Consider the following 26510-nt stretch of genomic DNA (forward strand, 5'->3'; position numbering starts at 1 on the left):
ACCATGGCGCCTGGCAGGGGCCACAACACAATTCAGGCTCTGCCACGGGGGCAGCTGCTCCAAAATCTCCTCCAACACCCAGTCTCAGAGCCACCAAAACGCTGACCATCACCCTGAGAGCATTTGCTTGCCTCTGCTGGTGTGGGGTGCCAGCAGCACCCGTGCCCAGGCGCTGCCCTCCTGCCTTCCCCAGCTGCAGATGCCTGGCATTGGGACACGGCCACCCGAAAGCAAGTCATTTAGGGCTGTCGGGTGGCTACAACCCAACCTGGCACCACAGCCGCCTGCAACAGCATCCCTGTGGCTGCTGGGGCCTGGAAAGGCCGTTTCCAGAGAGGTTTCAACCTGCCTAAAAACCTGCTGCCTGCGGTTAGCCATGAGCCACAGGACCTCCCCAAACCATCCCCTGTCCCCAAGGCAGCCAGGCCACCCACTGCCCAGGTGCTGTGGATGCCCTCGGGGCACATCAGGATTGCAAAAGATGCCGAAAAACAGAGGAAAGGGAAAAATGCATTTTGGGCTTCATTTTAGCAGCTGTAAAAGCAGCACCCTCTCTCTCTGCAGGAGCGCTCAGGAGGCTCGGGGCGATGGGGCACCTTGCACCTCTCTCTCGGCTACCTGCTGGCCACATTCCGCTCCCCCAGCCTCATTCTGGCAGCACTGCCTCTCTCTTGCCTAAGGAGAGGAGATTTAAGGGTTAGCAACAGGTCCTCGATGTGCAAATCCTTTTCCCCAGGCAAAAAAAAAGGATGGCTCTCGGGTTTAACATTGAAAGCAGCAGCAGCTGCATTTAACCCCTTCTGTCATCTTCATGGTCAGTTGTGACCAGGCCTGGGGGGGACCAGCTTTTAGGGAAACTTGTCCCTTGGGGCTGGTGCAGAAACTCTGAGCCACTTCTGTGCCCTCAGTGCCGCCCGCCCCCCCTCCGGTCCCCAGCAGCTCAGGGGCCTCATTTACCCCTCCCGGGACCTGCTGCTCCCTGGGCTGGATCCCTCGGGGCGTCTCTATTCACACCTATTTCAGCCCCAGTAATGTTTCACGGGGAAAATGCTTCCCAGCAGAGCTGCCAGCATGCAGGTGGGACAAGGAGGGCAACAGTAACCCCAGGGCACCCCAGGCACCCCGGGGCAATACCTGGTGCCTCCATCACACCCATGACCCTCCAGCATCTCCATCCCATGGGACATGTAAGCCCCATCACAGCCCAAACCCTATACATGGGATAGACAGACAAACCCAGGTCTGGCGCACAGCTGGGCACACCTGGAGGGTATCTACAGTGGGGACAAGCAGCAGAGGGCAAGGACCCGTGGCGACACACATGCCCAGCCCATCCCAGCCATGTCTCCTCTCCTGTGGGAGTCAAACCCAGCTAAAGCCCTGGCCAGTGGCTCTCAGTGAGCAGCTGCAGAGTGAGCGGCTGCACTGAGAGCTCGGCTCCAGGTCTTCAGTTTTCCTGGCAAAGTCCTTTAATGTCTTAAATAAAACTCAAAACATTTTTTTCTGGGGGAAAATGCAGCGATTCTCCGAATTCAACCCGCTGCTGGGTCTGGGCCACCATGCCATGATGCAGCTTACGGGAGCTGGTCTGCAATGAGCAAAATACCTTATTTGTGCATTTAAACAACAAAAGCCCTTTTTACTTCCAAAAAAGTGTGCTCTGATGGCTACAAAGGTCTGGGTTGAAACAGGAGCACCAATGGCACCCCAGGATGAAGCCCACAACCCCAGAAGGTGCAACCTGGATTTTTCCTCCTGGTTGGAAACCTCAGGCTTCCCCAACCCCTCGGTGTCACCCTCTCTGGGGATGCTGTGATCTCTTTGCCCGGCTTTCTGATCTGGGTGGGGATAACACAGGCTCAAAACTGCCTTCCCCCTCCTCCTTCACACCACTGGGGTGGTACTGCGGCGTGGGACCCTCAGTGTCCCAGCAGGTCCCTCACCCACAGCGCAGCCTGGACAAGAGGGAGCTCAGCCGGCTTCTCCATCACCCCATTACCTTTCTCTGGCACATTTTCTTGCAGAAGGCTCTGAAAGCAGGTTGATAAACACAAGATGCCATGCTCAAACCACCCCTAGTGTGCAGCTACCTCCTGCAGGGAAGACCCCATGGCGGCCAGCCAGGAGAGTGAGGGGGATGCAGGAGGACAATGTCAGGAGGACAATGTGAGTCCAGCTTTGTGCTAAGCCATCTAGGTCAGCACCAGTGCTGGAGAAGTGCCTTGGGCTCCACACAGGCTCCTTGCACCCCATCACAACCCCACTGGCATGTCGCATCCCAAGCTGGAGTAAAGCCCAGCACAGGGCATCCTACCCCAGCCCCATCTGTTCTGGCTCCCCAAGTCTTGCAGAGTCAATTGGAGCCCATCAACTCCCAGCACAGAACTTCACCCAAGCCCCCATCCACAGCATCCATCCCCTTCGAGCCAGTGTCTTAGGTATCTCCAGTTCTACGGGGCAAGCCCCTACTGTCAGCCCCTTATTTGTGAGAGAAACTCTGCCAAAGGCTTTTAACCTGAGTGCATCCTAAACCAGGACTTTGGGAAGGAGAGGACCTGGGTCTGTGTGCCGCCAGCACAAAGCCAGCGCTGGCCCCAGAAGGGCAGGGTGGCAGCTGCATCCCACTAATGGCATCCCATGTCAGACAGGGCAAACATAGCACCGTACGAACAGGTCTCTGCCAGAGTCGAGTCTTGCAGGTGACACTTGTGACACAGGCCAGAGGTTTAGCCCTGGACCTGCACCCCCCCCCGGACCTGCACCCCCCCCCGAACCTGCACCCACCCCAGACATATCTGTTGGCTGACAACCCCCCTTCCCCAGAAATGTGGCCGAAAAATAAGAAGGTCTGAGCCCAGCCATTCCTGCCCTGAGTACTCACCTCACCCTGTCCCAAGCAAATATGAATATATGAAGCAAATATGTCCCAAGCAAGGTGAAGATCACCTTTCTCCTGTGGTCCTGCCTTCCAGTGGTGGCTCCCGGGGCCACCACCCAGGGACCATGCCCACCTCCCCTGTCTGCTCTGTCCCATGAGGGTATTCAGGGCTTTGGTGCTTAAATAACCACACAGAGCTGGCCGGTGTCATGGATCCCAGCAGTGACAAAAGCAACTGAGGCAGAGCAAGGAGAAAGGTGGGAGAGAGGCCACGGGGATGGTGCTGTGCGCAGTTCACACATGGCACCGATCTGGCACCGCTCCGCTCCGCTGCCACCATGTCCTACCCTCACAGTAATTAAGAGAGCTAAAATAAACAGGGATGGTTTCACCCCTGCAGGAATAATTCCTCCTCCCGGGGTGGCATGTGCCTGCCGGGCTGCCCCGGAGGTTGGGGATGAGGCAGCCAAAGCCAGCAGGTTGGAAATGGAAATTTCCCAGGAAGGGAGGAAATCGCTTCTTTCTAGGGCGTAACCAGCCCTCACCCTCCAACAACTTTATTTGCTGCTGTCGTATCCCTAAATAGCTCCTTGAAGCAGCTGCTGGGAGTTTACATCTCCTTCACCTCTGCTCCCCTCCCAGCCTCAGGAAATGGGCTCATGGAGCCCCAATTTCCAAAGAAATTCACCCCAAGCAAAGGGAAAACCTCTGGCCTCTTGCAGCCATCCTGCAGCCACCGCAGGGCCCCTACGGCACTGCTGCCTGCCCCAGCACAGCCCTCCCACCACGGGCAGGACTTTGGGGAGTGCAGAGCCCTGGGAAGGTTGGGTCTCTGAGGCTGGGAGTGGAAACCACCAGCCTCTGGTGGGTCTGGAGGCAAGGATGCACTTGGGGTCCTTTTGGAGAAAGGGTGATGTTGTGCCAGGAGGGAACGGTTCCCTGGGCGCAGTGGGGCTGGCAACCCGCTCCAGTGACTCCCAAGGTTGGTACCCCCATCCCAACCTATTCACCATCCCTGCCCGGGACTGGGCATGGACGGGAAGAGAAGAGCACGCGAGGTATGAGATGTGCCCAGGAGAGCAAGTGGCGAGGGGAGGGTACGGGCAGGGGCTGATGCCTGTGCTCAGCCAAAGCGCTGAAGTCAGCACTCTCCGGAGCCATCTGTTCCCGGCGAAGCCCCGGCGCAGACGGACTCGCCCAGGCTCCCGGCAGCGGATGCCGCAATTCGGTGATTCATGCGGTCAGGGGCTGGGGACGGCGTAAAGCCGGACGCCGCCTCTGCGGCCGCACTAACTCTGGGGATGGAAAATTATGTATTAGCCATGCTACTGAAAAGCTTTTTCAACCATTTCTCTGATTGTGTGAGCCAGCTTTTAAATGGCAGCACAGCTCTTCGCTGCCGGGCCAGAGACCTGACTCAAGCTGGTTTTTCCCTTATTCCAGAGCATGGGTAACCTCCTGCTTCACGGGCTCTAAATGCTCATTTGAAAAGGCCAAGTTCTATTAGCAAAGCCAGCGAGAGCCTCTGCACTTGCCTCCCAGCTGCAATCGCAAAATGCAGCATCAACAGGAACTTCTGGAGTGTCTTAGACCTGTTTCTTCTCTGGATTACTCCAAGCTGCCCGGCAGCCCGTGCAAGGCAGGAGCCCCAGGGCAGAGCAGAGCTACGCAGCTCCACAGACATGGGAAACTGAGGCACGGCAGCGCAAAGCAGCAGCAGGGGGTCGCAAAGACCCAACTGTACAGCATTTAGTCTGTGCAATCACCCCACACCATGACGGGCTCACTCTGTTCCATACCCAGCCCAGCCGCGTTTGGGAATGGCGCACAAGACACCAAGGAAAGCTGCGGGAAGGGAACGGTGCAGCCTTGCCCTCTGGTCTCGAGGCCATCCCTCACCAGATGCTGATCTCCACCAGCTTTGTGCAGTCTCATTAAAGCTAAGCTGAGCCATAACTCATCAGAGCAGGGAAGTCCACATTAAGAGCTGGCAGCGACGACTTTCAGCTTTTCAGGCCTCCTTGCAGCAGCAGGCGGGTGTCACAGCATCGCCTTCCCGGCTCCTTTACCCAGTGTGGAAAATGGCATTGGGGCTGCTGGGGAGAGTGGAGGGCGAGGCGATGGCTGTCCCCCTTGCCCCTCGGATCATCACAGTGAAGACATACCTGGCGCAAACACAAGGTTAATCATGCCTAAAAGCAGCACCTGGATGCGATCGGGAGCTCAGAGCCCAGGCAGGCGGCTGGGGCTTTGCAGGGAGCAAGAGAGTCTGGTCTCACCCACCCTCCCAGCCCCGGGGGTGCCAGATCACCCCTCCATCCACAGTCAGACCCTCTCTGCTCCCGGTTACCGGCCTCCCAGCGCCACCTAACGACACGGCGACCAGGGATAAGGACCTTTGCGGGGAAGCCGGACACATTCCGGTTCCTGTAGAGAAGGATGGAGAGCACCTGCAGCGATGGGGAGGCAGCGGGACCGGGCTTGGGGATGCAGGCAGCAGAGGAAGGGGGAGCTGGAGGTACTGAATAAGGATTTACATAATCGTAATGATCCTTCCTCTGCCCATGAGGCTCAGCCCTCCATTCCTGCCCTTCGCTGACCTTGATCATCCCATGGCTTTCCTGCAGCCCAGCATTAACCCCAGGGCCTTGGCCAAGTTCTGGGTTGAGCAAGGACACTGGGCTCAGCAAAGACAGACACTCCCCAAGCTGTTGTCACAGCCCAAAAGCTATCCTGAAGCATCACTGGTTTGGGAACAGCCCTTTGCCATGCTCAGTGCAAGCACCGTGGCCTTATCACAGCTACAAAAGCACCCAGACATCAACATTCAAGGTGATGTAGAAGAAAACCCTGGGGAAGGGCCAGCCCATCACTTCCCGATACTTGCCGATTTGACGCAGCCACAACAACCCCTTCACTGTCACATTTCTGGCTGGGCTCTCTACAAAAAAAGCCTGCTCCCCTCCCTGGGTGTAACCCCCTCACCTTCACACACCCCCCTTCCAAAGCATTTATTCACCTCCGAACCCAGAGCTGATGTAATCTCCCGCTCAAGAATTTCAGCATTAGGACTGCATCAGCCTCAAGACGTAAGGAGAGCCACATCACACAGGCAGCTGTTCGACAAAAGCTTTATTGCTCGTTTGCGTACGAGTTCCCAGTATCACATTTCCTGAGTTTCTTAATGAGCTTGCAAATGAGATTTAAATAGAAAAGGAAAGGGGGGAAAAAAAGGAGGGAAAAAAAAAAAAAAAAAGAAGAGAGAAGCCACAGATCTTCCTCCCTTGAGGTTGGACCAGAGATGGGTGGTCAAGCCCTGGTGGGCATCCACCTGATGGGTGCCTGGTGGGCAAGCCCTCTACCACAGGAGAGGTAACGTGGACCCGAGACAAACCCCTGCCAGCTGCCCTGGCTCCATTTACCCTCTGCCTCCAGCATGGAGCCTAATTTGTTTCTAACACACAGCCACCAGCAACCGCCACTGTCACCATTTACACGGGTCAGAGAGGAGCGGCTGCGATCCTGCAGCGCTCCCGCGGGAGGACAGGGAGAGCGTGGGTGGCAGGACAGCCAGGGGAGGGGGCCACGCTGACGCGGCCCCTGCGCCACAGATAAAGAGGAGATTATGGCTCACAGCTTGTAATCTGGCTTAAAACCTGACACCGTCACCGCAGTCAATTTGGGCTAAAAGAAGCATTTAATAAGCTTCAAAACACACAGGCCCCCAAAAACCCCCAACCCGCCAGTGACTGCGGAGAAAGGGCTCGAGGCACCGCTTGTACCAGTCAGTGCTGGCACGTACCAAGGAACACAGGATCCCTCATGATCCTGAACAAGGCAATTACACGCTCGTTATCCCAACCCACCAGTTAGAGCCCAGGCTCTGCCGGGGTTTAATCGTGGGAGGCAGAAAGCACATTAATGCCCTTGTCTGTTTGTTTAGAGCTCACACCAGCAGAGAGCAAACGGTCCCTCCCCGCGCGAGGAGCTGCCTTGCCTTGGGACATGTGGCAGGAGACACAGCGCTCGGCTGCTCCCAGATTAAGGCAGTCACAGACAAAGAAGCCACACTCAAGCGGCAGGTCCGATTTGGCTTTCCTGGAAGGGTTTATTTAAAAAACAATTATTATTAAAAGAATCCTTCTTGGGCACGAATGACAAGGCAACGAAGCCGTTTGGCTTGAGGCAGCAAGACACAAGGAAGTTTCTCTATGGGACTTGCCACAGGGGAAAGTGTCTGGCCAGGACTGCTGCGACGTGCACATCTTCCCTCACTTGCGTCAGCCAATTTCTTAATGCTCCAAGGACCCGAGTGACAAGAATTGCCCCCAGGAGTGGCAGCCGGCTGCGGGGCCAAGGGGGCAGCCAGCAGCCTCAGAAGTTTCGAGAGATTCACTTTGGAACTCAAGAGTTCATCGTTACTAGAGGAGGCTCAAGTATCACACACCTCTCCAGAGTGGCTACCAGCCCCAGGCACAAGCCCTGTGCTCCCGGGGCCAGCCTGTAACCTTCTGGTGTTGCCCCAGGACAGTACCAGTTGGACCAGTGCGACGTTCCCATTGCTGCTGCTTTAGTGACCGATCAGCCGCAGCATCTCCTGAGGATCCACTATCTTCTCTCGGGGTTTGCCAGCAGCTTTGCCTCTTGCCACTTCAGCAGCATCTATCTTCTCCCAGTCCGAGAAGGAAACGGGACGGACCCCTGGGGTGACAGCGAGAGACAGGAGAGAGAATTTAACCAAGTAAAAACAAGTTCAGCTTCACCTCCCCGTTAGCAGGGACCTGATGTGCCAGCAAACCCTGCCCTTTTCCAACACGGCGTCAGACTTCAGCTTCACAAAGGAATAATAATTTCTAACGCTGCGAGGAGAGGGATGGCAGGTTCCAGTTGACTCTGATCAGTCAGACCTTTGCAAGCTGTAACAACAGCGAGCCCGGCATCACCCTGGGGGACAAAACACTTCCACTTCCCTGTTAAACCTCAGACGGTTAAGAGGCAAAACACACGCACTTTAATGGAATGCCTTTAAACACAGCAACAGCAAATTATTCTCTTGGGCATTTTAATCTTTCCCCTAACTTGCCCAGAAGGATCGCTAGGAAAAAAACCACTCGAGCAATAGCTCGCTGTCGAGGCAGCTGACAGTGACATTTTACCCAAGGTCCGTGCTGCTTTTAATGGCCTTTCCCAGAAAGTGGTCATTAAGCTTAGTAATGACAGCGAGTTTGTGGGAATTCAAGTCCTGCTCTCCCTGGGCTTTGGAGCAATAAAACAGCAGCACAACACATCGCCACGGTTCAGACTCTGCTCCCAGATGTGTCTGGCAGGACTCGCTGCCCCAGGATACCCACATCCAGGAGGAGTTTGGCTGCATCACACCTTCACGCTGGCTGCTACAGCAGCTCACACACACACCCCCGCCACTGACCTCGGCTGCGCAGGATGCTCTCCACGGCCCCAAAGCCTTCTCTGGAGGTGGACACGTCCAGCGTGCCCACCTGGAGATCCTCCAGCACAGACTGGGCAGTGTCAAAGCTGTCGTTCATGGTGGTGATGATGACGCCCGTGGGTCCTCTCTTCACCCACCCGCTGCAGTACAGACCTGCATGGGCACACAGCAGCCAGGCTCGGTCCAGCACATGGCCGTGGACCCTCCTGGCTGCAAGTCCTTGCCCTGTCCCTGGGTGTCACATCAAGCTGTGGGCGGTGGAAGAATCCACCCCTGTGGTGGAAACAGAGTGCAGCCCTTGGACAGTGCTGTCACAGGAATTTGTGTACCTGCAGGTCGGCACTTAGCAGCCGTATGGGCTGTATGGCTTCAGTAGCAGACCCCAAGGCCCAGTAAAACCACTATAACCTTCAGCACTGTTTGCTGCAAAACCAGACACCCCTAACGCAAGCTGAGGATGGGCCAGGTCTTAACACCTGATAGAGGCAGCTTATTTCTTCAGTTTCCACTCTGACTGAGGAGGGCAACTGCCTCGTATCACTGCCCTTGGTCAATAGAGCTTCCCACCCCGAAGCCCCCAACCCAGAGGCTCGACACATCCCCCACACATATCCCTGCGGATACAGACCTGGGACACCTTCCACTCTGCCCGAGCTGTTGGGGATAATACCGTGCTGGGTGTCGAAGGGTACCGTTGGGTCCAGAGGCAAGCTCCGGTAGCCAATGCTGCTCAGCACCAGCCCACACTCCAGCTCCTCCACATCTCCAGTGGGGATGGCTTTGGTGGAGTCACCCGAACCCTGAGGGAGGGAGGAAGAGGCTGCTGACCACCAGACAGTCACCAGATGCAGAGCAGCAGCCTCCTCCAGTCCCCTTTGGCATCCTTGATCCCTGGCTTTTCCTTAAAGGCCTTTCTGGAGCAGCAGCAGCAGCACGGAAAGAGCTGCCTTTAGACAGGGAAAGGCTCTTGTCAGCAGTACCAGCTTCCCGAGAGCCTGCCAGCAGCCACTCCAACCAGCCAGGGAACACAACACTGTCTTTGGAGATATTCCTAAGGGCTTCAGGGCATCCTGCTCCTTCCCGGCAGGGGCCCTCCCATAGGGCCATACCAGCCCCTCCATTAGCCCGTACCTCCAGGCGGGTCAGGGCCATCCGGATGCCCCTCGCCCGCCTCCCATCAGCGGTGGGCAGCACCTCCTGGGGGCTGCGCTGGAACTTCAGCCCCCACTCCCGGGGGGCTGCTGCCTGCGCCTCCATCGTCTTCTCCCCAGGCTTCTCCAGGGCTGTTTTGATCATCAGCTCAGTCAGTCGCTTCCTGGGCCTGGGGGCATCTAGGAAGAAAGAGAGAGCTTCAGGACAGGAACCACAGCAAAAGCCCCTGGGGACACAGCACAGAGCCAAGACCATGTCAAGGCAGTTTCAGTTGTGTGTGAGCGTCCATTTGGAGTTTGTCATGCCGATGGGAGTCCGATGCCATTGAGATGACAAACTGCAAGTCAAAGTGACCAGGGTTGCTCATGAGGCTTGTGGCCAGTGGGACACACAAATCAAAGCCTGCGATTTTGCTGTCTTTCTGGTGCTCAGAGGCAGCAGCCTGTGGAGAAGAGCAAGTCCCTGGACACCCTTGAACTCAGTGTTTTGTTTTTAGCTCTGCAGGAAGCTCTTAAATCAACAGCCTTGGGATCTCTCCTGCAAGGTTCTCCCAGCCCTCCTGAACCTCCTGCCCTCATCACTCAGAGCATAAGCATCACTCCCAGGCAGCAAACTGGCTGCACAAACAGAGAAACAGTCTGTTCCCTCGTCTTCGCGGCCTCCTAGCGCTCTGAGGACAAGCCACACCATGGTCACCTGGCTTTCACATGCCACGCATTAAGGACAGGGCAAGACTTTCTCTGATGCACATTCTGAGCATCTCCAGATCACTCCTGGATGCTCACCTGTCAAGGTGAGTCCCTCTCCGGAGGAGCACAGCACAGTTCCCTCACCTTTAACAGCATTTTCGAGGCCTGTGAAGTCAGCAGGGTTGAGGACAGGCCTGGCACCGGGCAGGTTTATCATCTCCCGCAGCTCCTGGAAACCGCAGGCAGGAAGACGTTACCTCCAGCACAGAGAGGTCATCCAACAGCCCCAGGACCCCTTCCCCAGCAGTCCAGGCTGGGAACCAGCACATGGGTGCAGGAAGGAGGACGCCTGGGTTCCCCACCCATCCCTAGACCACCTCTCCCCACCGGGGATGTGCAGCCCAGGGCTCAACGCTGGGAAATGCAGCTGCCCTCCAGCATCCCCAGCCTTACCTTGATTGTGAAAGCAACTTGGAGAGGTCCCCTCCTCCCAACCAGCCAGACGCGCTTCACCTTGCTGCAGGCAAGAGCTGCCAGGGAGCCGTCAGTGATGTCTGTCTTCTACAAGACAGAGACAGGAGAGTGGGACGAGGGCAGATCTGGAGGGAGCTAGGGGGAAGGCACAGCCTCTGAAGGTGCTTTTCTGCTGATTTTTCAGAGAGCCTGGGCGAGGATGGAAAACAAGCCATCTCCCTCTGCACAGAGCTATTTGCACAGCTAGTCCCTCATCACTGAATGTACTTTCCAAGGCCATAACGCACTAGAGGTAAGGAGCCAACACCCCGTGAGATTGCCTCAGGAGATCCACCCAAGGTTAACCTTGGGGCTAACCAAGCAAAGCTGTCCAGTGATCTCCATTTTGGGGTGCCTGCAGGTGCTGTTGGGTGACTTCCCAGCCCAGGATATACAGGGATTTGGGAGAAACCCACTGCAAACCACAGCACAAATCACTGCCTGTCCGCCCCAGGCAACTCCACACACAAACACAAGCATTGCCAGGGCTTGACCGATGGTTGGCATCTCACAGTAACCCCATGCTTTGTTTCAGTTGTGCACATGTATCTAGACCGCAAGACAATCTTTTCCAGAGAAGACACGATGGGAGGGACACCAGGTAACTTGGATAAACCACTCCAGACCAATACTCTTAACAGGAAACTGCGTGCACACCCTGGCACTCATTTCCAGTGCCCTGTCCTTCGCAGCACTGCTTCCCAGCTGGCTTTAGCCACTGGTTGGCAATCGCCTCCAAGCTGTGGGTTTTTTTTTTTTTAAATTTAATTTAGATATTAATACAGGAAGTTGTTGCACAGCTGTAACAAACATCGTGGCATTTTTCCAGGAAGGAAAGCCTTTGCTGCCAACATCTGGGACAGCAGCTGTAGGGAGCAGCTGGTGCACACCAGCTCCCAAGCTGTCTACAGAGGATCACAGCAGTGGGAGGAGAGGTCCACCAGCTTGGACCAGCCACCAGTGTGCCCAGTGCTACCAGCAGGAATCAGGCTGCTGCCCTCAGCTGCAGCAGAAAACAAAAGTCCCAACTGGAGAAGCCTCTAGTTTGGTGGTGGAAAAGGGTGAGCAGCTCCTCCTTTGCTTCTCATAGGAAAGGAAGAGGTGAAGCTCAATTGCCAACTTTTTGGGTACCAGCAGTAATCCAGAAAGCTCTGCAGCATTACCCAAGGCAACACCACAGCCTTGGATCACTCCCTATGGACTGTGAACCCACAGAGCGCACCCGAGAGGCAACAGCCTTCCCTGGGGAAAGATCCCAAAGCCAGGAGAGTCTGAGGTTTTGCCGAGATGGGTGAGAGCCAGCACCCACCCAGAAGGGAGTGAGTTTGGGCCCCAGGCTGCCTTCACGGCACGGAGCACCCCTGTGACTCACCCTGAGGAGATCCAGTGGGGACAGGAGGATCCGGGCAATATCCAGAGCCACATTGCCGTGACCCAGAATCAGCGCTGTCTCGCAGCTCAGGTCAGGCTTCAGCTGCAGGGAAAGAAAGACCCATCCATGAGCGAATCCACGCGCCCTCCATGATGTCCACTCCCTCGGACCTGCTCCCACCACCCGAATTCCCTTCCATCCCTCTTTTCCCCAAAAAGAGGTGATGCACACAGGGAAACTCCACACCAGCCTCCTCCCCGAGCAAACACAGCCACTCCAGGCACCCCATCCGATCCCTCTCCCATTCTTCCTTCAATGACATCTCTGGAAGCAGAAGCTGTTTTGACAAAAAAATCTTCTCAGGCCAAAGCAGAGCATCACACTCCCCCCGGTTCCCATCTGGCCCGGCCAAAACGTGCTGCCAACCTACAGAGACAGCTAATCCGCTCTCACTGATGTGCAAATTGTTCACATTTCTACCATCTAAGAAGGATTTAATGTGGTGCCTGCTAATCTTTTCCAATTGCAGGCCTTTCAGGACTTAATCTGGAGCTGAATGCCTGTGTTTGGATGCAGGATGGGGAGGAAGGGCAGGGAAACACATGGCTGTACTCACATCCCGGTTCTCGGGCAGCCCGTTGTACCAGCCCACGAACTCTCGGGCTGAATAAACGCCGGAGAGCTTCTCCCCTGGGATCCCCAGGACCCGGTTATCTTCAGCACCGTAACTCTGAGGAGGGAGCAGACATGGTCAGAGATGTCACCATGTGCAGGGTTTGAGACCAAAACACAAATCTGCCAGCCGCTGCCAGGGACCCTGCACAGCTGCCAACCCTTCCCGAGGGCCGGGATACTCAACAGAGGAGCTAAACACAGGGGCTTCATCCACCCCATCCCCCTGGGGCTCCAGAGCCAAACTTGACCTCCCTGGGCCAAGGCAGAGCGTGATGAGCTGAGGAGTGAACAGGAGGGACAAAATCCATGTCAGGTTGAAATAGGTATTGGCCATCCCAGGGCAGAGGCTCCTCAAGCGCTGTCCCTTGCAGCGGGGTTTCAGAAACCTGCACTTGATGCCATGCTCCCCGCAAGGCTTCGGACAAGCCTCGTAGCATCTGAGCTGTGCTGAGGCTGGGGAGAGTTTACCACGGTAATAAGGCACCCAGAAACACCTCTTCCAAACCCTCTTCCCGAAATCCCAGTGGGGAATAACCCTGCAGACCTTCCCCACGAGTTATGGGGAGCTAGGGCAGCCCTGGCTGCGGGTCGCGGTACCCACCAGCACCACGGCGTGGTAAGCCTGCCGCAGCTCTGCCACCGTGACGTCCCTCCCCACGGTGACGTTTCCGTAGTAGGCACAGCGCTCCAAGCGCGCCGTCTGGGTGAAGGCGTTGATCACGTTCTGCCGAGATCAAACAAGCACCGGGGAGTTACGTCCGAGCCACAGCCGGGGCCAAGGCCCACTGCTGACATCTCCCGTCCCCCCCAGCCTTGAGATGCTTCTCCCCCTCTGTGAGCCAGTTATTCTGAGACTCTTATCTAACACCAGTCGCAGATAATTCCTGGGGAGATAAGCACAGCTGTGACTTGGCACTCTTTCCACCACCCTTTGTGGAAAGGAAAATCCACACCTGCCTGGGGAGGACAGGACCCTTCAGCCCCTCTGAGTAAACCCCGCTGTAGGAGAAAACTCCTTCCCAAAGTTGAAGCTGGCAAGGGAGTCCCACCAAACAACCCCTTCCGTCCAGCCTGCTGCCTGCCAGACCCCCTCTGCCAGCCTCTCATCTCAACCCTTCCTGAAACCCACTTCATCCAGAGAGAACGCGGGGCAGGATGGCACCCAAAGCCTTTTCTTCTGAGCTATTGGGGCTACGCAGCAAGACCTCTCTGGTGTGACAGCTCCACACTACAGCGAGCCGTGAGGCACCATGAAGGACGGCGACTGCCTCGCCTGCACCCACCACCATCACCAGGTTCAACTGCAGGGTGAGGGAAGGAAGCCAGCACCAACCTTCACCTCGGGGTGGTCGGGGGCCACCCCAAAACGGACGAGTCCGAAGGGAACAGGCAGCTTCTCATAGATGTCCACTCGGGCCCCACCATGGTGCTGCAGGAGAAGGAAGTTGTGGTTAAGGGATGGGGACAGAAAGGCCACATGAGCCCAGCAGCTCAGGAGTGACATGCACGGCTCGCCTGCTGCTGGGGGAAATACAGGGCAGGAGGGAGGGTTGCACCAAGGCCCTCAAGTCAGAAACAGCCTCTTCCATGCACAGGATGATGCTGTACCTGTTACTGCCAGCTCAAATCGCAAGGTGTAGCAGAGAATGTGATCCCAACCACCAGGAAGCACATCTCATGGAGGGGCTCCATCCTCCTACCCATCCCACAGCCCCTCTTCCACACTAACCTGGTGGCTATCCCGTACCTGAGAGGTCCAACACTGGCTGGGAAGGACCCAGTGCAGCACCCTGGGTGCTGGTGGACCTGCCGGGCCATCTGCCAACCCCCCCCCAGAAATGCCCATGCCCTGAGATTCCGCTGAGCTGAGTCACCTCAGGGTCAGAGCTTTAGACAGATGTTTTGCTGCGAGGCTTTTGTTATCGTGCATTTTGTGTCAGCCTCTTCCCAGAGATTAAGCAGCCCTGAAATTTGTCCCTGAGGCTTAGTAACAGCTATTTTCCAACACGTACCGGAGACAGCACAGCATGGTTTAACGACGGGGTTAAGCTGCTGCATCCCTGGTCGGTGCCAGCAGCGCAGTCCTGTGCTTGGGTCTCATTTCCTGACAGAGACCTGACCGCCCAAAGCACTAATGTTTACAGACACCAGGTAAAGGATCACCCGGGTGCCTTAACTCAGCTGGAGGAGGAGGAGAAGGAGGAGGAGGAAGAGACAGAGGAGGAGGAGGAGGAGGAAGAGACAGAGGAGGAGGAGGAGGAGGAAGAGACAGAGGAGGAGGAGGAGGAGGAAGAGACAGAGGAGGAGGAGGAGGAGGAAGAGACAGAGGAGGAGGAGGAGGAGGAAGAGACAGAAGAGCAGGTTCTGCACATTTCTTTTAGCATGTTGTTTGTGTCATCCCTGTCGGGTGACAACAGCTCAGGGTGAAGCAGATCTCTGCTGCTTATTTGATTCTAGAAAAATCACTTGGGCTGAAGCCACAGCAACCTGGCCATGCCTGGGTCCGGCCAGGAGGGCCCAGAGGTAGGGCAGGGACGGGGGCTGTGGTGCCCACCCCAGGCGAAGGGGGCTGGGAGGACTCTGTGGGGTCAGAGCTGCTCCAAGCAGCCCCCCAACAAGACAGAGGTGGCTGGAGAGGGACCGGGAACCCCCAAACCCACTCCCCAACTCCTTTGGAGCCAGGTAACATGGAGATGCCCCTCTCAGCGGGCATTTCCCTGCCTTCGCCCACCACCAAATCCCACCCCGGTACCTTGAGGATGTGCTGAGCCGTGTAAAAGCCCGCGGGTCCGCTGCCCACCACACAAACACGGGGAGCCGGGCCAGAGGAGGAGGAGGATGATGATGATGAGGAGGAGAGCCACCGCTTGAAACCTGGAGGTGTGAAGGACAGTAAGGACGTGATGGTATGTGAGGTCCCGACTCCCAGGCCCCGCCAGAGCCCTTCCCTCCAGCCCGGCACCCACCCAGAGGGGCTCGTCCCCCCGCGCCAGCCATCGCGCCCAGCTGGGCAATGGAGGACGGCCGGGGTTTATGTACCCAGCCAAGGCCAGCAGCCCCCGCGCTCGGCCAAGCCCACGGCCTTGGCAAGTACGGCTGGGACAGGACGGGGCCAGTGGGGTTGTCAACCGCCCCGGAGAAAGCGCCGCAACCGAGACTCCTCCCGCCCCACGCACCGGGGCGGGGGGGGGGGGGGGGGGGGGGAGGATGTGCGGGTCCCAGTCCCGGTCCGAGGGGTACAGGGGCCAGCCCTCGGCCTCGCGTCCCTCACTCCCCCCAAAGCTGGAGCACGGGACTGTCAGGCACGGCTCCTGCAGCCCCGGTTCCCCGAGTCCTGCTTCCCCTGTGCGCGATTCCCCCCACAGCCCCGGTTCCCCCGGGCCCAGCTCCCCCAGTCCCGGTTTCCCCCACAGCCCCGGTTTGCCTGGGCACGATTCCCCAAGGGCCCAGACCCCCGGTTCCCCCAGTCCCGGTTTCCCCCGGGCCCAAAGCCCCTGTTCCCGCCGCCGCCGCCCCCCCCAACCCAGTTTCCGCGGTTCTCCTGGTCCCAGCTCCTCCCGCAGCCCTTCGGCCCTGGAATCCCGGTTCCCTCCCCCCGGTTCTCCCCGTTCCCGGGACACGACATCATCCTTCCTCCCCACCCCCACCGGTGCCGGTGTCACCGCGACGCCGCCAGGCCCCGCCCCTCACCGCGCGGGACCACACCGCCCCTCCAGCACGCGCCGCCGGGCCCCATCCCGGCCGCCGCCGCCGCCGCCACTGCCCCGCCCCTCCTCCCCGCCGACCAATCGCGAGGCGGGAGAGCGCCACGCTTAACATAACCCCGCCGCGTGGCCCCGCCCCCGCCCCAGCAGCCAATGGCGATACGCAGTTGCCATCACGCTGTCCGGAAACGCGCGGTACCATAGAGAGACAAGGGAGGGAGAGGCCGCTTATTCGGCCGCCCGCGACACCGCTCTCTATGGCAAGGCCTCCGCGGTACCCTGCCTGCCCGGGGCTCCCTGCATCGGCTCCATCACCGCGGCTGCTAATTGCGTGCGCCCCTTCATTGCCAAGAGTGATTAACTGCGGAGGTCTCCCGGGGGAAACAGAAGCTCAGACTGATTTTTACCATCCCCCTGTGCAGCCGTCTGCCCCTCGCCGGGAGAAACGTGCAGCATACCCCCAGTAAAGGATAAAACGTTAAAGCCAGAGACAGCGGATAAATCTGCTGCCAGGCTCCTGCCCCATGCCCCCCCACGGTCCCTGCTTTATTTTCTATTTAATCCCCATCCCTGGGCTCATTTCAAATGCAACTACTCACACCTCCCTTGCAGGAGCACCCCGTTTTTCTTCATGCTCCTACACAATACACCAGGTGGGGAAATCATCCCAGCACGGCCAGGAGATGCTTAAGGGTTGTACAGATGCCAAAGCATGCAGGTGAGCACTAGCGGGGCTTTTTAAAAGCAATTAAGACCAAGAGGAGTTTACAGCTAGAAGCTGATTTTAATAAGGGTCATAAAACCCAGACGCTTTCTTGCACGTTCTTGAAAATTGGTTCATGGCTTTCTGCAAAGGCATGCTGAGAATGGCAGCTGGCCATATGCCTCCATCTGCACCCGCTCCTCCAGGGTGTTTGCGGCGAGGACCAGGATTTCCTACTGCTTTAAAGCCTGTGCCTCCGCTCCAAGTCCCCAGCCTCATCACAACATGGCCATTGCCACGCCATTGCCCAAAGAGGTGAGGCTGGAGGTTCAGTTCCAAATATCAGTATTGATAACATCCACAAAAAGAGTAGAATTTAAATTTGGGGCATTACTTGAGATGGAAATTTGGGGGGTTCTGAGCACAGGTTGGAAATCTCCCTTTTTCCCAGAAATCTCCCTTTTCCCCATTAACCTCTGCTGTATCTGCCGCTTCTAACAGGAAATAACCCACATATTTCCCAAATCACAAACCACCTCCTGCTGGCTGTCGGGCCTGCGAACACTTGCCTTTAGATGGCACTGCGCGAAACAATAGCCATGAAATCATAGAATCAATCCAGCTGTTCCTCCCCCAACGCTTAGAAACGGTTTGGGACTGATCTCTTTGTAACAGAGGAGGAGAAAGAGCATTTGGTGCCCACCCTGTGCTCCCTCCGGGTGGGGACATGCGAGGCTGAGATTACCCGATCTGAACCAAAAGCACCACTAATACGTCCTCACCCCCCTCCCTTGCTGGAGCCAGAAGCCTCATCAATTTGGCATGTTTAGCATAATTTAGCTCTGATGCTCAGTTAAGAACTTACCATGGGAGTAGGAGGGCAGCTTTGGGGAGGGTCCCTGACATCCCCGAGCCCCGATGACCCCAGAAGCACTTGGGCCATTTGGTCTAGCCACCCTCCCCCAGCTTCCCTCCCACCCATGGACCCAGAGTAACCCACGCTCAAGGGACGAGAATTTGCCCTTTGGATGTTTCACAATGTCCTGGATCGATAAACCCACATGGGGCCGGTTAGAGGTGACACGGCAATGCCACCAGCCCAGGGCATCAGCATCACCCGGGCCCGGGATAAATCAGTAATTCCCTGTTTCTGATGCCAAAGGGGTCACACTGGATGGATCCAGGGCCAGCTTTCCCTGCCCCCAAGTCTGGATCTGCTACACAGGGACACACCGTGCTCATCCCAGCTCCGGCCCCATGTCACAGTGGGGACACCTCTCCAGTGGCTCTGAGGATGTCCCCACACTTGGTGAAGGAGAACGGGGTACGTGATGCCCACAGGAGGGTAAACAGCAAAGGCTGTGGGCTACAACCCTCACCCTGCCACGAGCCAGGACCAGGGCAGAGCATCCCTGTACCTCGGGACACATTTGCAGTGTGGAGCCCCATAAACCCCTGCTGTGGGGCTGGGGGGGGGGGGGGGGTCCAGCCCAGGTGGAGGGACAGCACAAATCAGGGAGCAAAACCCCAGGCTCAGAGCAAAGCTTTGCAAAGCCCAGGGCCAGCACTGACTCCCAACACTGGTCCCAGCTGGGCCGGTTGCCTTTTCTGCTGCCAGCTCCCCATCGTGACACTGGGCTGGACTTCGTCATCGGTTTTGCAGCACAGTGGCCCAAGAAAGCCAGGGAAGGCATCCCAGAGGGGCTGGAACCAACTACGTGAGCATCCCACCCACTGGCAGCAGCTCAGCGGGCTGAGTTCATCCTCTCTAAACAGGGAAAGTCTCCCAAGCCCTGGAGACCCACCTGCCTCCAGCAGGTGATTCTCCTGCTAAACTCTTGCAAAAGCAACTATCGGGTCCGGGGCCACCTCCAGCACCCCAATACGGATCCCCAACACAGGATGAGGGTCTTTCCTTCAGCCCTGCCTTGGTCATCACGGGATACCAGTATGAGTTCCTCCAGCAACAAAACTCCATAATAAAGAAGATCCACTTCAACATGTTAAGGCTGAATTTACCAAGTCATTGTTCCTAGAAGGGAATTATTTACCCCAAAGTCAGGCAAAGCGCAGGCAGCAGTGACACAGCCCCCTCCCCCATAATCCACCCCTTCCCTGAGCCCCTGACCACATATTTGCAGCCCCATCCTACAGATCCTGGCACCTCTCAGCCAGGAAACACCTCTGGATGCCCTTGGACAAGGTGCCACATCCCCATCCGCATCCCCCCAGACCTGCTGCAGGGGGGTCCCAGCCAGCAGACGGGGGGTTCCTCTCCCCAAGCGTGAAAGCAAAGTGGATAAAACTAAGCCCTGGCTGGAATAACTGGTGGGGGCGGACCCCTTTTTCTGTCCTCGGCTTTGCGCCATCCATCTCTCCTCCCGCAGTGGCTCCGTGCATCATGATCTAGCCAAAAGCAAGGCAACGGGGAGAGACGTTTCCTACGCGATGCCTTTATGGAGGCGTGTGTCCCCCAGTCCTGCTGAAACCATCCCTGCTGCAAGTGCCCTGTGGGAAACAGCCCCCCCGAGTCCTGGGGCCCCGTCCTCACTGGATGCCCACCAGCTCCGTTATGGGGGGAGCGTGGACCATCAGCTCCTCGTATCTTTGCAGGAAGAGCCGAAGCCTGGAGGCGTAGGTGTCCTCATTGTAGGGCAGCTTCTTCTGCTTCAGGTACTGGGAGACGATGGGTTTGATCTGCAAAGGCAAAGGCAGAGTCACCTCCGTGTGGGATGTCCTAGTGTTTGTACCAGGCTCCCAGTTCAAGGCATCACCGAGCTCCACGCAAGGTGCCCAGAAAACCTGTCCCACGTGCCCCAAATGGGGCTGGAGATGGCAGCACCAGCTGGAACACCTTTGCTGTGAAAATTAAGAGCCAGGTGGTTTCCAGTTGCAGCAACATGGGGAGTTCAACATGGGGAAAACACCTTTGCAGGGCTCCAGATTAGGAGAAGTGCCCTAACGAGGCTTTAACGAGGGCCAGTCACGCATGCTCATCGCTTGCACCCATAGTTATCCCCATGTGCCCGTACAGCCGGCTCGGCGACGAGGCTGGGAGGCTGCCACCAGCTTAATTACCCCTCCATTGCAACACCCCTTTGTGGGAGGCAGGTCCTACCAGCCCCGTGAGCTCGAGCAAAGGGCATGACCTGAAACCCACTTGTGCTCCTGCTGTCTATATTACTATTACTTAATTTTTCCCCTGACTTCAGGCTGAAAACAAGCGCAAGGCATTAAATGAGCGGAGATCCTGCACTGAAGGGCAATGCACAGACCTGCCTTGGGATCCCCCCGAGCCGGAGCAGCGCTCGGAGCCCACGTTTTGAACACACCCCACACCTCAGAGCAACAAGTAAAGGCATGACCAAAATTACAGGGAGATTTGCCTGGACGACGGCTGAAATGAATGCCAGGCTGTGTGGCACTGGAGGTGCTTTCCCAAGGGACAAGTCAGGAGGATTCCAGGCTGCTGGGAGGCTGCTGCAGGCTGGAATTTGGACTGGGAAAGGAGCAGGGAGTGGAAATGGCAGAGAAATGGGAGTGGGGATGGAGGGAGGTGGGTTAGGGGCTGTTGTGAAGCAGCAAGAGGTCTCTGCCATGGGGGGATCAGCACAGAGAAGTCCAGTAGCAGAGAGAGGAGGAGGCTTGCAGCAGCACGGTGGGGAGATGGATGGTCTTGTCCCCGTGTCACCTCCCAACATGCTCGTCCGCCCTGTGAGGTTGTCTCACCTTCAGGCACATGTTGTCGGAGAGGCTGGGGAAGAGGTGATGCTCCACGTGGCAGCTGATGAGCGAGTGGCCAAAGGACCAGTCGAGCAGGGCGTTGCGGGGCAGGTTGAGGACACCCAGGCTCATGAGGTGGATCCGCTTGGGTTTGCGATCAGCCGCGAACATGGGGAGGCCGATGTGCTACGGGAGAGGGAGGTGGGGACCCTGTGGTACCTGCCACCCTCCAGCCCCTTCCCAGCAGAGCAGACCATGGCTCCAGCCATGCAAGGGCATGAAGGTGCCAGCCTCCATCCTGTGCTTGACTGTCCATAGAGCCACCGACGACCACTGGGGCTCTGTCCCCCAACCCACCCACACTTTGTGCCACCAGCTTCTCACCACTCCAGGACCTGCAATACCAACTGGACCTACACCTGCAAACACACCAACCCCCCAGTCCTGCAAGCCACTGCAGAGGACATCACCCCCCAGCCCTTTGCACCCATCTGCCCTGACATTCTCCCAGGGCCACCATAGATCCCAGCACCATCAGCCTGCCCTCCATGTGACAACATCAGCACCAGGGAGGTGACAGCCAAGGCTGGTTGCCTTAAGCTGACACAGCTCCAGCCAGCAGCGTCAGGGCTATGTCACCAGCACTGGGTGGTGGCTGGCCTATCTCCAGCACCATCGGAATATGTCGGAGCTTCAGGTCTCTACCTGGAATATGTTGACGTGGATGTAGGGATGGGCCAGGAGGGAGCGGGTGAGCAGCATGCAGAGCAGAGCAGACCACGGCGACTGGAAGCCAGAGACGTGGAGCAGCAGCCAGTAATGGCAGTAAAGACCGAGAAACATACAGCAGAGGGTCCGGAGAGCTGCTTTCCACTCCACGTTCCTCAACAAATCTGTGCAAGGAAGAAGGGACAACACATGGACAAGGTGCCGATGCTTCCCCAGCACTGCTGCTCCAGGCTGCCCAGCACACTGATAAACCTACAGCCCATCCCATCCCACCCTTCGTCTCCCTTTGCCCATCCTCCAGGTTGGCCCAAACCCCCAGTCCTGCTGACCTCCAGCCCCTGCAGAGGGTCCAGCTGTGCATCATCACACAGGGATTTGGCTGCGTCTTCACTTCTTACAATTTGCCAAGTCATTGTCTGCCTTTTGGCATTGCCCAACAGACCGGGCTTCCTCAGCCTCTTACTATTTTCTGGGCTCTTCTTCCCAATCATTTCCTGGCACCATTACTTCCCCTGAGCCGCCGCTTTGTCTGCCCGAGCTCATTGCCCCCAGAGACCTCCGTACCACCACCCCAAAGTCAGCAAATGCACCCCACATGATGCTCTGACCCACCAGAGCCCTACATGCGACACTGAACCCTGCTACAGCCAAGGGTCTGAATTACAGGAGAGCAAATCTGGGGCACTTCGGGCTCATGACAGCTTTTGCCAGAGCTTTCAACTCTTGACCCAACACGTGAAGTGTTTTCTGAGCGCCAGCAGAAAGGAGAGATGCAGCAGATGCCTCTCCAGGAGCAGATGCAGCATCACATGCCTTCGCTGCAGCCCTCTGTCGTGCCATGGGCTGGTGTAGTTAATGTGATGCCTCCAAAGCAGGACCCTTTGGTAGGGTAAGACCTGGACAGTGATGAGCTCACCATACCCAACATCCCATTCCAAGGCAGTTGGGACACGTACCAAGAGCAACCAGAGGCGTTATGATGGGCACTGCGAGAGGCGCGATGAACATATAGACGTAGCGGTTCAGGAAAGGAAGCTTCCAGGTGCTGGAGTCCCCCAGGCCGATGACATTGGTGTAGCCATGGTGGATCTTCACGTGGTTGTAGGTGGCCTGCTCAGCTGTGAAAGCTGAACAGAGCTGGGAGGGAAGAGAAAGGAGAGGCGATGCTTACAGCCACGATGCCAGGGTTGGGCACTGCTTGGCTTGGGCTCATGGGAGAGGCACCCAGGAGAGACACTCTGCACCCACAAAGAAGTACTCAGGGGAGATGCTCTGCACCCCACAGGCTCCCAACCAGTCTGGAAATAGACTTCTTAAGAGTCAAGCACTAGAAACCGTTCCCCCCATTCCCGGCAACGTATTATCCTGCTCTGCAGCCCCGCGGTCAAGGGGACAGACACAAAACCCCACAGCCCAGCACATCACAGGGGCCACCCCCAGCCAGGGGCTCAGCCCCTGCCCCGCTGCCTCTAGGCAAAGCCCCACAAGAAAGGATGTTCCTGGTGCTCCCTGGTGTAGTGTTGCTTTTCATTTAACTCTCCTGCATGTGGATCAGGAAGGGTTTGGATCCATCTTGTTCTCTGACAGCTGTTCCTGAAAGGGCTTGGGGTGTTGACAAGATGCTGATGGGTCTTTTCGGGGGGCTGCTACCCAAATCCCCCAGCCCCGCTCACCTCAATGAAGAAGACAGCCCACACTTTGCCCCAGGACTTGGACTCAGTCAAGGCGTTGTGGCTGGCCAGGTGGCTGCCCTTCACGGTCAGGGTGTGATGCACCACGCCGAGGGTGAGGACACCCGCCAGGAAAGGGATGGCCTGGGCTGACCGCAGGCACAGGAACCCTGCGGAGAAACCAGCCGGGCAGGAGTTCAGCCATGCACACGAGCTGCAGCCCTCCTCACCTCCGAGCCAGGCTTGGAAGTGTTGCTACACCCAAACATGTCAGCTGCTGCCCTAAACCTGTTTTTGAGACGTAGTTACAAGTACTTGAAGTGCCCCAGCTGGAAAGCTTCCCTCCACACCGCCCTGCACAGCCAGACCAGCCACACTCGCCATCATGCTAAAGGTTTGGCCACTTCCAGCTGCGACGGCACGGGGCACTGCTGGTGCCAGGTCCCATCCCGCAGCTCTGTCTGGGATCCTGCTGGTGACAGTTACAACCCTGCCAGGATTTCAGCATCCCCAGGATTTCAAAAGCAAGAGAAGGCACCAGCTGCAGCTTTCGCACCATGGTCCCCTGTGTCCACCTGCACCCTCCACAGCTGGGGCCATCGTCACCAAAACCACCAGGGTTTCCCTGCCCCATGGCAGGGCACGGATGGGGCACGTCACTCCCTGTCCTGCCCTGGCACTGTCCCCTCGCCCCAGGCTGTACCCTGTGTGCCATTGTCACCTGCTGCAGGTTTCCAGCAGGGTCAGGGTGCCCCATGGCACGGGATGAGGGGGTTATTGTGGCTTTGTTACAGGCTTAATAGGCTGCTAATAGGCTTCCAGCTCAAATGAAGTTGTACCAGTGGTGCAAAAGCTGTGAGGAGGAGGCAAAACCCCCCCATCCATACCCTCCCCCGGAGCCCCCAGCCGCGGTTTGGGGGGCGCTGAGTGGGGTTACCTGCCGGGAGCAGAAGGAAGCTGCAGGCGAGGATGCTGATGTCCACACCGTGCCGTTCCCACCAGCTGCTGCTCTTCACCACCTTCTGCACCAGCTCCGAGAGCTCGGCCATCAGGGCTTCCTCACGCTGCTCCGGCTCCTGCCCTGCTCGTTGCAGGCCCCCCCGAGGGGTCACGTCCCTGTCACCCAGCGCTGGCCCCAGCTCCCAGCTCTCTGCCATCGTCTCCGTCCTGCTGCTGTCGGGAGCTGGCGTGCCCCGGGGAGGGGGGTCCCCCCTCCCCCTGGAGTGGGGGGTGCTGCTGACCTCGCCGTTGACCTGCTGTCCCCTCCACCTCGCCGGGTCCCCATCCTCCAGCGGCATCTCCCTGCCGAGCAGATGCCACATAGAGTAGGGGAAAATCCACGGAGGACCCCCCCCGCAGCACCCCGACCCACTGCGAACGGGCTTCCCCCCCTCCCGCAGCCGCCGAAGGACACGGGAAGGGCAGGGATGGAAAAAAAATAAACAACCCGAGGAGGACGCAGCCAGAGGAGACGGCAGCAGAGCCACCCAGCCTCCCACCCCGGCGACACCCCGGCCACCACCCGGCCACCGCAGCCCCCTACTCACGGCAGCCCCGGTGCGGTGGCTCTCCCGCCGCCGGCCCTTGCGGGGCGGCCGGTCAACCCGTGCGGCACCGCACACCGGTGCCGTGCAGCAACGATTTGGAGAAGGGAGGAGCAGGGGAGGACGGGGAGGAGGGCGAATGCAGATTAGCGATGGCAATAATCCGCCTCGGTGGCCCATTTCGGGGAGCAGCCGTCGCGGCGGGGCCGTGGGGAGGACGCTCGGGCGAGGGCAGGCGGAGGGAGGGAAGGAGCGGAAAAAAGATGGAGAGAGGCAGTGGAAACGCTGGAGGAGAAGGAGCCGAGCGCCAGAAATAGCTCCGAGAAACCCAAGCGGAGCACCGGGGACGGGGATAGGGTTTCGCTTCTGCCAGGGAGCGGGAGGAAACATTGCCCATGCCGCCAGGGAGCCGTTTTGGGGAGAAAATCGGTCTTTTTCACAGCAAAGAGCGAGCTGCGGGAAGGAGGGGGCAGCGCGTGGCTGCCTGCCTGCGCCTGCCTGTCTGCTCAGCACCCTCCTCTGTGCTGGGGGGGACACACACCGAGCCCAGGGGCACCCACAGGGGACCTGGTCGCTCCAAATCTGTGCCCAGCAACCGTCACACCCGGCCCTGACCCCCCCCACAGGGTCCCTCTTCCCTACTGGGCTGTTTTCAGGAATTTCATAAGAATTTCCTCGCTTCTCCATCACTGCTTCCTGACTCATCATCCAAAAGCTTTGGGGATGCCTGTGCACAGATTGGCACTTCCTGAGCCCCATTTTTTTTTTACAGAAAAAGGCACATTATTTCTTGCTGGGGCACTGGATTTTTTTTCTTGATTTATCATTTCTCCTAACCAAAACCCGAATCAGCTTCACAGATCCACCAAAACTTGGATGAACACTGACATCTAGCAAATCCACAGGCCAGGCAGGTTTGCTATACCCATCATTGGGGTACCCCCAGCCCCAAACTGGGACACGCTCAGCACCTCCAGTAACAGCACATCACTGCAGCAAACTGCAGGGGAGCAAAGCTCACACCCAAATTGAACCAAGCCCCAGGGAATTATCATCATACCCTGGGGAAAAAAAAAATAAAAAATAAAAAATTTAAAAATCACACCAACTGCAAAAGGGGCAGAGCCGAGGGCACGTTAGAGACCTGCTGAGGTTTCATTTCTGCTGTAAGAGCTTGTATTATGAAAGATCATTTTCAGAGCCAGGGGGACTAATGAACTAAAGCAGCGTCCGAAGCCCAGCAAGCTGCCGCCAGGTCGGTGATTCATTCTGATACGCAGCGAGGCTTTCATCACCCGCTCGTTAGCCAGGGAGAGCACCCATGGGAGCTGCGGGGCCGGGGGGGCAGGGGTAGATGTCAGACCCAAGGGGTGCTGGGCTGCGTGGCTCCGCTCCTGAACGATGCCTGTTTGTTACATTCATCAGGATGTCACCACGAGGGATGGTGGCAGGACGGTGACAAAACCCTGCTCCAAGGGTGCTGGGCTGCTGCTTGGCGTGGCCAAAGGTGAGCGGTGGTAGAGCTGCCATTGCATAAGGGCAGAACGGGGCAGAACTGGTTATGTGGCGGCAGCAGAGGAGGAGGAGGTGGGGATCAACCCCACATCCAAGACCAACATGAGCCATCAGGATCCCACCGCAGCCGGCAGCGAGCGTGACGCCGTGCACGGACAGAGGCAACCTGTGGCATCGCTCGGTCCCGTGCCGCC

General features: G+C 57.7%; 2 protein-coding genes across 3 annotated transcripts; both read right to left on the reverse strand.

The window, feature by feature from the left end:
* Nucleotides 1-6956: 6956 nt before the first annotated feature.
* On the reverse strand, nt 6957-16488 carry FDXR (ferredoxin reductase). Of its 2 annotated transcripts, none has more exons than XM_074160012.1 (12): nt 16419-16488; nt 15481-15602; nt 14062-14157; nt 13330-13452; nt 12670-12783; nt 12054-12155; nt 10622-10729; nt 10313-10397; nt 9459-9658; nt 8956-9127; nt 8307-8480; nt 6957-7579 (listed from the first exon to the last, which is right to left on the reverse strand). In XM_074160012.1, exons 1-12 carry the CDS (start codon nt 16462-16464, stop codon nt 7449-7451), a joined length of 1473 nt encoding a protein of 490 aa, XP_074016113.1. In that variant the 5' UTR covers nt 16465-16488; the 3' UTR covers nt 6957-7448. The 2 variants fall into 2 exon arrangements, with proteins under 2 accessions (XP_074016113.1, XP_074016114.1); XM_074160013.1 differs by lacking the exon at nt 16419-16488 and adding an exon at nt 15695-15726.
* A 2646-nt stretch (nt 16489-19134) lies between these two features.
* FADS6 (fatty acid desaturase 6) lies at nt 19135-24884 on the reverse strand. The gene is made up of 7 exons (XM_074160244.1): nt 24805-24884; nt 24195-24559; nt 23261-23427; nt 22544-22724; nt 21564-21751; nt 20865-21044; nt 19135-19832 (listed from the first exon to the last, which is right to left on the reverse strand). Exons 2-7 carry the CDS (start codon nt 24553-24555, stop codon nt 19683-19685), a joined length of 1227 nt encoding a protein of 408 aa, XP_074016345.1. The 5' UTR covers nt 24556-24559; nt 24805-24884; the 3' UTR covers nt 19135-19682.
* Between the last annotated feature and the right edge of the window lie 1626 nt (nt 24885-26510).

This window comes from Numenius arquata, chromosome 17 (genome assembly GCF_964106895.1).
Source record: "Numenius arquata chromosome 17, bNumArq3.hap1.1, whole genome shotgun sequence".
NCBI lineage: Eukaryota > Metazoa > Chordata > Aves > Charadriiformes > Scolopacidae > Numenius > Numenius arquata.

What these genes read in the sequence shown, in the direction of transcription:
- FDXR (XM_074160012.1), bottom strand. Translation starts at nt 16,464, where the DNA reads ATGGGGCCCGGCGGCGCGTGCTGGAGGGGCGGTGTGGTCCCGCGCG. An exon ending in GGGCGGTGTGGTCCCGCGCG is followed by an intron (nt 15,603 to 16,418) that starts GTGAGGGGCGGG and finishes TCACACCTCCAG; the next exon opens with GTTTCAAGCGGTGGCTCTCC. An exon ending in CCCCACTGGATCTCCTCAGG is followed by an intron (nt 10,730 to 12,053) that starts GTGAGTCACAGG and finishes TCTGTCTTGTAG; the next exon opens with AAGACAGACATCACTGACGG.
- FADS6 (XM_074160244.1), bottom strand. Translation starts at nt 24,555, where the DNA reads ATGCCGCTGGAGGATGGGGACCCGGCGAGGTGGAGGGGACAGCAGGTC. An exon ending in CTTCCTTCTGCTCCCGGCAG is followed by an intron (nt 23,428 to 24,194) that starts GTAACCCCACTC and finishes GTTTCTCCGCAG; the next exon opens with GGTTCCTGTGCCTGCGGTCA. An exon ending in CCGACAACATGTGCCTGAAG is followed by an intron (nt 19,833 to 20,864) that starts GTGAGACAACCT and finishes TTGCCTTTGCAG; the next exon opens with ATCAAACCCATCGTCTCCCA.